Source organism: Protopterus annectens, chromosome 3.part1, assembly GCF_019279795.1.
Source record: "Protopterus annectens isolate FY-2018-M chromosome 3.part1, PAN1.0, whole genome shotgun sequence".
NCBI classification, from domain to species: domain Eukaryota; kingdom Metazoa; phylum Chordata; order Ceratodontiformes; family Protopteridae; genus Protopterus; species Protopterus annectens.
Genome location: NC_056732.1, coordinates 1365575357 through 1365585390, shown reverse-complemented (window position 1 = coordinate 1365585390; position 10034 = coordinate 1365575357). Strand labels below are relative to the sequence as shown.

The window sequence follows — 10034 nt, the reverse complement described above, 5'->3', positions numbered from 1 at the left end:
TGTTAGCAATCATGTTGCATTGGCAAAATAGGCAAAGTTTTTTTTTTGAAAGAAAAACAAAGAGAGTTCATCTTATTGAGGAAAAGATGTAAAAATTACAGGAGGAAGGGTGGATGCTATCTTAGATGGCAAGGGAGACATCATTTATTATCTGATTTATTTATTTGACATTTGTTAACTAGGATAGTCCAAATGGGTCACAAGACCTATATTCAGTGGAAGCCTGGGGAGAAAAGCCCCACAATTTTAGAAAATTACTAGACTTACAAGCAAACTACAATATACAAGTATACAGTGAGTACATTGCTAGATTAACTGTGATAACACTTCACACATAAAACAGAAGCAATGAGATATTATGCAGGTGGTAGAAAATTTTGTAGTGACAAAGTATAAAACAGAGGAAATTGATGAACAAACAGAATGAAAAGTGAAAAACAAACCTGTAAAAGTTAGAATTTTTTAAGAAATTTATATAACAATAGAATGAAGTAGGTGATAAAATGATAATGAATCTGTCACAGGGTTAAATTGTATAAGTTATGAGTATTTTAAGGAAATGAACAAAAGGTGAAAGATATTTTTTAAAATATTAAATAAATGGATGAAGAAAAGTATAATGGAAGAAGACATGTAGGAGACTAATAAAATTTATAAGGAAAAGGATGAAAGAAAAGGTATAAAAAATGGAAGTTATAATACCTGGGAATACTGATTATAAGATGTTTATGAAAATACAACAAAAAGGATAGCGACAGTATTGGATGAGGTAATAGGAAAAGTGGTTTGTAGCATAAAAGGAAGAGATGTGAAAGAAATGTTAAGCATAGTGAAAGAAGTAGGAAATATGATACTGAAAGAAAACAAAGATTTGAGATGGCTAGCATCTGATGTAGCTAAATCTTTTGATAAATAAGCCATGAAGCAAAGTGGCAGATTTTAGAGGCATATGGCTCAGGAGAAAAATATTAATGTAATAAAAACTGTTATAAAAAAATCTTGACAAGTTATGATAAAAGGATGGATGGGAAAAATAACTATTAAGAGAGGAGTAAAACAGGGATTCCAGATGAGTATGAGCTTATTTGTATTAGTAATGAATGCAGTAGTACAGGCATGTACATATGAAATGAGGGAAGCAAGATATGACATGGAAGGAAATGTTATATTACCAATATGTACGACATATGCAGATGATATAGTTTTAAAGAAAAAAACGGATGGATAATTGAGGTTGTATCAAAAATCTATTAAACTGGTTTGTATTGAATAAAATTAAGTGTGTGGAAAATGGTGAGATAAATAAAATAAATGAAATATATTTCATAAAATAAAATAAAAAAGATTTTTGAGAATAACATTTGGTAAGAATGAAAGGGTAATAAGTCAAAGGAGAGGGCTACTGGAATAAATAAAACATTGGATTATCATTTCATAAAATACACATATGCTGAACATGTATGTATTCGGATAACAACATTTAGAGAGAATATATCTTTCTATTTATTTAACTAACTAACTAACTATATATATATATATATATATATATATATATATATATATATATATATGTATATTCACTTTATAATCTTGAAATACTGAAATATCGAATTTCAGTATTTCGAGACTATGAAGTCGAATCTGCAACATGCCGAAACCCCAAAGCCACAAAAGTAAAAATCACAGAGTTAAATGCACCATATACCACACCACACATACACCAGCCTACCCACACTGCAAAACACAAACAAAACACACACAAACACAAAAACACAAATTAGCAAACCTACACTATTAATAAGCATGGGGGCAAGCCCCCCTGCGCCTCCCACACTCCTATTACTTATATATATTAACTCCGAGATTGCACCAAACAGAAAAAGACAGTAAACTCACAACTAAACATTCTACAGTCCCACACACACACACACACACACACACACACACACACACACACACACACACACACACACACACACACACACACACACATCACATATATACAGACACTACCACCACTTTCAACACTTAAACACTCATACTTTTACCTGTGTACCCTAACCCACACGTACAACTTCCAAACACACTCACATACACTCAAACACCTACCCAAAACCCTTAAAAAATAGTCAATTACCTTAAATTCCACCTAAATCAACATACTAAACTGTACACCATCCACACAATGCATTCCACGTCTCGTACCGTAAAACCATAACCGTGAATTCAACATTTCTAGATTCGCAGTTATACACTTTTGCTATTATGAAAACTCAGCTTTATAGTCTAGAAATACTGAAAGTCAATATTTCAATATTTCAAGTTTATAAAGTGAATATATATATATATATATATATATATATATATATATATATATATATATATATATATATATATATATATATATATATATATATATATATATATATATATATATATATATGGGTTCACTACATATGACTGAAATTTCATATGACCGAAGGCCATTTGACTGAGACCAAATGACCAAAGGTTCATTTGACCGAAAACCCATATGATCGAAAACTCATTTGACCGAAAAACAGCACTGGCAGGCATATGCCCTGTTCCTCACTGTAGTGCGACCCTGGAATTAGAATATAAAGTTAGGGGGGGGGGCACCCACATAATTGCAGTTTATGCACTATGATATACATGTGTATCCATTAAAAATACATTAAAACATATAACATCAGTAAAAACTGGTTGCAAAATGTAGGGGGCTACGCCCCCCCCCCAATTACCTAAAATAACAGCAGGTAATAACATGAAAAATATTTTTTGAAAAAGGTAAAGACCCCTGCATGCGACAGAAGCTCTACACACCCATTTTATTAATGTCTACAAGCTACATGGATATACAACATTAGGTAAAATAGAAAAAAAACATACTTGTCAAAAATTTTCTCATTCAGCTATGATCTTATATTAGATTCAGTACACAGGTAAAACCTGCCCTAAACTTTATTTCAATTAGTCTGTGTCATTAAGTACACTTGCATGAAGTTTTCATTCACTGAGTGGTAGATCTTTAAGGAAATGCATATGAATAAAACTATGGTTGTAATATAGAGAGTACAGAATCTGAATGTATTCTCTAAACCTTGCATGTACTATAAAAACTGAATTCTGATGCATTGCTATGTTTATATGTTTGCAGACATATGAAATGACTGGGTCATCAGTTAAAGAAGAATATGAAATGATATAGGGATCTGATTAGATATGAAGAGAAGAAAAAAACAGTCATATAATTTCATAGAAATGCTTGCAATAGAAATTTGCTCTTGGATGAAAGAAGGGAAAAGTAGCAAGAGGTGTTATTGATAGTTTATAGTTCAAAGTTCAATGTATGTTTGTATTCAAGCCAAATGTCATGTCAAAACATAGACTCCAAATTAGTATTTACAAAATATATCAAATGGGAAGCAAAGAATCTAGTAAAGTCTTAAAGGTGTTCATACAGCTGGAGTTAAATATATGTATTGGGAATTTGTTCCATAAATAAACAAGGTTGTAAGAAATAAATCTGAAACTAATTACAGTATAAAGCTTTCAACCATAAACATGAATGGACAATAAGCCCTCATGTTAAAGTTTGTCCAAATTATTTATTTAACATTTGTTTATCAGGAAAGTTTGATTTGGACTGAAGCCAATTTTTAGCAGAGGCCCAGGGAGAAACACTCCAGATGCATGTCTTTATAACGTGGTAGAAAACAAGAGTACCCAGAGAAAACCCACATGAATGCAGGGAGAACATGCAAACTCCACACAGAAGGCACCCCAGCCAAGAATCAAACCAAGAAATCTCTTGCTGTGAGGTAATGGGAGGAAACCAGAGTAACCCCACATGAATGGAAGGAGGACATGCAAACTCCACACAGAAGGCACCCCAGCCAAGAATCAAACTAGCGGACCTGTTGCTGTAAGATAACAACACAACCGCTGCACCACTGCACCATCCATAATTTGGATAAATTGATAACTGAATGCATTTTCACATAATGAGGCAGACATGTAAATGCCCTAATAATAGTATTCAGTGTGTACGGCTCACTTAAGGACGGAAAGAAATAGAGAAGTTTATGAAATGTGAGTAGGGCTGTGAAATGGCAGAATTTAGGCAAGCCATAGGCAGTCAGATACATTTTAGTTTCTGCCTTAATTGGCATGTATAAAATGTGTACCTTTATATAGATTACCTTCTGGAGAGGAAAGAAAATGCTGCTGGACCTGTTTTACTTAATTTGGAGGTACTGATATGGAATCTTTTGTATGAGGAGAGCATATTCCACAAGGATGAAGACTCTAAAAGGATAGCCAAAACTTTTAGTAAGAGTATGTATGGAAAGGAATAATCAGTTGATAAGGAGATTTATCGTGAGTTTTCAAAATGTAGTCACACAACAAAAACTCAGGATCAAGCTACAGGTCAAGATACCTCATTTAGATTCAGGTGCATTATGTTTGGACAGTAGCCTTTCCAAATGAGTGAGTCTAAGCTAGACTTGACTGGGTAGCAAAATGCTTTGCATTTATTTTTGTAAAATTAATCTTTAGTTGTTTCTTGTAAATGAGAGTCTGGATCAAGGAAGGTTTGCAACCAACAGAATTATGATTTTTATAGAATTCTCAGACCTGGAGAAAGCTGAGTCGTTCGCAAATAATATTGGATGTTATTTGGGCTGGTTGGTGTTATAATAAGTAATATCGGTCAATTATGGAAATGCATAGGTAACGTTATTGCCTAGTTCAAATTCACGATGTTCATCAAAGAAATGGCTGCACTTGAATCTGTCTTCTTTTACTGCTGCTGCAGCCAATTTCTAATAACAGACTAAGAAATTCAGGAAAAAGGTGGAACACAGTAAGATATGGAGCATAATCCTTGTCTAATGCATTTAGAAGGGCTAGTCTTCCTTGGAAAGGTGAGCTGCTGATATAGATTGCCAGCACTCATGGGGGTGCGCTAAGGCATCACAGAAGAAAATAGGGACTGTCTGTCAAGCATGCAAATGTAAAGTAAAACAACATGGCTTGCAACATATAACTCTATGTTGGAAAAAGTACAGTGGAAGAGAGTTGGGTGAAAGGACTTTAGCAGACAAGACGGGGTAGTCGAGCAGCTTAAGATTTACTGTCTAAATGTTTGTGCTGTATAAACACATCAGCATAATCAACTGCATCCAAAAGTGTTTTTGTCCTATTGAAACCATAAAATAACTGTTTCAGTATTAATAAATGTGTAATTTCGATTTTTCTATTATTTAGGTTGCTCAATACTTGGAAATGCCCAGAAAATAAATGGTGCAATGCTGAGCTATCCTGGGATGGAAGATCAGGAACTTATCCTATAGCAACTGTAGAGTTTGATGACCCCTGTACCTGGGAAGTTAAACGCCTTCGCGACTACACTCCTTAATGCATACACTGAAATTTTTCTGTACTTTAGATAATGGTGGTGGGACGAGTTTAAATCTTGCAATTACTTTGTTTCAGAATCATAAAATGCAGTAGGATACAACAGAAAACTAAGATAAAATTAATATTTTTTTCTGACAGAATGCATGACATACAATAAAGATCACATATTGTTTTCTACTTTGCTATAATTGATGCTCTTCTTGAAAAAATAAAGCTTATTTTTGTGCATTCATTTTTGGTGTAAGTTGTTTTCTAATTCAATGACAGAATCATTTTGTAAAATCTTGAGAAGATTTTATATTATTAAGGATCATATAATCTCTGTCAGAGATAGAGTGAAATAGTGGCAAGAGCCCAGCTGTTCTACATTGCTGGTGAATGCAAAAACAACCATGCATCTCCCAAAACTCGGGTATAAACTTTCCATGCATGTTAAGCAATGGAGCTCACTATCCTTCTTTAAACATAACCTAGACAACTGGGCATGTTATAGGTTCATAGGTATGTGAGATCCCTCCTCTTGGTCAGTGATCAAGGATTCTCAGTCCTCACCATGGACATCTGTGAGGGACATTCACTTGGAACAAAAATAGATACAAACACCCCCGGATTTACACTCAGTTAGCTTCTAAATTGATTAACCTGTGTAGGCAATGCTTACCTCCATGCAAACCCACACATATCTGCTTACAACTGCATTAAAGTGCCTTAATCACTCTGCATCCAATGGACCGTGTTCTGCCCAGAAACAAAATAAACAGCTCTTGCAAGGCTCAAGCCAAGGACCCTGCACACCCTAGACAAAGTGATGTACCACTAAGCCATGACAGATACACAGAAAGTCAAAAACATATCATCCAGTCCTGTCATGCAACAGTACAGAGAATGTATACCAACACCTAGATGCCTGTGTGTGTAACTATATTAAAATCTAAACAGATACAACATATCTATATATGTAAATATATATATATATATATATATATATATATATATATATTTACTAACTCTATATACATATATATCACTATATATGCATATATATATATATATATATATATATATATATATATATATATATATATATATATATATATATGCATATGCCTAAATTGACTCATATATGTGTCTACACCTATATGTCTACATACACACAGCATGTTACATATGTGTATGAAGATATATATCTATGTAGGTATATATGGACATAGTTATATATATGTTAGCAGACATATATATATATATATATATATATATATATATATATATATATATATATATATATATAGGTATATATGGCCATACATTTGTAGATAGCAATGGCAGATTAAAAAATACACATATGTCCACATGCATCGTTAATGGGGTTGAGAGGCCTCACACACTATATGTCTTATACGAATAGGCATCCCCCCCACAGCCAAACACATGCATCCTGCAATACACTACCAAGTACATTCTGCCTCCCATAGGATATGTAATATGTGGAAGCCATCAACATGATACAGATGCACAGACACAGATATGCAGATACATACATATATATATATATATATATATATATATATATATATATATATATATATATATATATATATATATATATATATATATATATATATATATATATATATATATATATATATATATATACATGTGACTACACATACGCACATAGATATGTGTACAGTAAGATACATATGTAGATGGTGCACACAATATGGAACAGCCACTATGCTTACAGTTAAAACCTGAACAACTGGACACTGTATAGGCCACCCATGCAAATGTCAATCGTTGCCAGCAACCTATACCCATAGAAAGTTCATAGGAAAGACACCACACTCAGGTTTTCAGAAATGGGATTCCTTTAAGTGTGAACTATAACAGTTCTATATGCCATGTCATATAGCTGTTCAGATACTGACAACCATATAAACAGAGTATTGCAACTGTGAAACAGTTACACTAATACAGTAGTCTAGAAAGGTTCACAACTGTTGCTGTCCAGGCCAACAGAAAGACTGGGCCATAGGATACCAAATAATCAACAGTATGTACTGCAAGTGTGGAGTTAAGTAGCCTCTGTCTACACTCTGTACAAAGTCAGTAGGAGGTAAAGCCGTTTTGTGATCAAATGGGTTGTAACTGGTACATAATAAGGCATAACTGTCACCATCACGAGCACACCAACAAAGAGAACAGTCTATATGGCAGAAGGTAGTAGGCTTGCAGTACCCCGATTCGTGTAAGTAATGTCAATACAGGTGATGTATAGGGTACTGTACAGCCAGATACCTTGTGGCAGCTCACCCCTGCTACGCCCACATTTTGTAACAGGCTAGGTCATTTATGGTGCAATCCACCTAGACTCAATAATACAGGCCCATATACGACTTTACATACACTGGCCTCTGTTGTGCATAAGGGAACACATGTATTGTGTAGGTGACGCCCACACATATATGGCCCCAGCCCTACTCTATGTATGGGAGATACAACAGCAGTGGACTCATGGCAGCAATGGCAGTGTGATATACTCACAGCCTTCAACAGAACATCCCCCAACAGCATGACATATGTGCAAAGCTTTGTATGTAGATGGAGGACAGAGGCTACCACACAGGCACATATGTGGAACACTGCTGCCATACACTAAGCAAGGTGCTGGTGTTATAGAATAGTCTGCAACATACCCTTGGTCAGGGAATTGAGGTTAGAAACAGAAATGGATGTAGCCATGTACTGATAGCATGCAACACAAACACTGCCAGTGTATTATCTGACACAGGACCTGTGTGGTGGATGGACATTACATGATAGGCATACCTATGTCCAGCAAGAGGATAGGCCCACAGTAGTGAGCTATGCAGAAAGATTGCATTCCAAGGTAGACTAGTATGTACGCACACACACACACACACACACACACACACACACACACACACACACACACACACACACACACACACACACACACACACACCCTGTAACACCAGTACTATACAAAGCATAACACAACTCTACTCACAGTCTGTCTGTAGTTCGTGATCCTCCTACAAATATGTGGTTGCTCTGAGTGTGCAGGTTCTCCTGTAAGAGGTATTGCTACCTGCCAGCTGTAAAACTGATGCCCACGCACAGGAAGGATGTCCATCACACAGGAAATGTAAAGGGACCACGCCCACATTCTATAAGGATTTATAGTGGGTGTTTGCCATGACAGTGGTAATTGGAAGTAGTACACATATATAATTTATATATATATATATATATATATATATATATATATATATATATATATATATATGGATCTACCTGACTAGATTGAAACTTCATAATACCGACAAGCACTTCACCGACACCACATAATCGACAGTTCACAAACACGACACCACATACACTCAACACATCATAACAACAAACAAAACAAATCCCCTATCCAAAACCCACACACACAACACAAGCACAACAAAATCCTTACAAACCAACACTAACCCTTACATACACAACTATCTACAACCCTAACCGAAACCCTAACCCTAAGGTCCGTCACTATCGCACACTCAACTAACCCGCGCCCTAACCCTAACTCACTTAACCCACCCCTAACCTGAAAAATATCACTACTGCACCCTTACCTAACCCGTGCCCTAACCCTAACTCACTTATCCCACCCCTATCCCTACAGACCGCCAACATCGCACACTTACCTTACTCGCACCCTTACCTAACCCGCGCCCTAACCCTAACTCACTTATCCCACCCCTACCCCTACAGACCGTCAACATCGCACACTTACCTTACTCGCACCCTAACGGCCGTCACTACCGCATACTTACACATCCTTTCCCCATCTCAGTGTTCTCAGCATCGGTGTCTTCCTCCGTCGGTCTTCTGCCTTGTCGATCTTCTGGCGCTTTGTCGGTGTTATGACGTTTCGATCTACATAGATATATATATATAAAATATATATATATATATATATATATATATATATATATATATAGATATATATATATATATATATATATATATATATATATATATATATATATATATATATATAGATATATATATATATATATATATATATATATATATATATATATATATATATATATATATATATATATATATATATATGGCTATCTGGATAAGTATATGTACATATATTTCCACCATATGTCCTGGACATGGAGTGTAGCCCTACCCCAGCCCCTATAGTTCCAAAGTCATAGTGCAAGGGCATGTCAGGTATGTATAGCATGTATATTACTAGACTATTGCTGCTGTCATTGGGATTGTCTTCACAGACATGGTGTGTGTGGAAGGTGACATCTGCTTATAACATGTGTGCCACTGGCTGCTGACAGACATCCTAAGGAAATCATTGTAAAGTACCGCCGCTAGCATGCAATGCCCCTGTGGAGTGCAGCAGAGATATTGGTGAATATATGTGGAACTTCGGACACACCCTGTACAGTCCAGTGGTATACACATAATCCCTTAGTGCACAACATGTGGACCAGGCCTGACAATATGGATGTAGACAGCCATGTAGATGGGCATAACACATAACGACTGGT

At 35.5% G+C, this 10034-nt stretch overlaps 1 protein-coding gene across 1 annotated transcript in view; it reads left to right on the top strand.

The window, feature by feature from the left end:
• LOC122797778 overlaps positions 1 to 5597 on the top strand; it is a 167507-nt gene extending 161910 nt beyond the window's left edge. Inside the window, exon 5 of the mRNA XM_044066298.1 lies at positions 5293 to 5597. Coding sequence (XP_043922233.1) covers positions 5293 to 5443 — 151 coding nt within the window. The 3' untranslated portion in view covers positions 5444 to 5597. The remainder of the gene's footprint in view (positions 1 to 5292) is intronic.
• The last annotated feature ends 4437 nt before the right edge of the window (positions 5598 to 10034 follow it).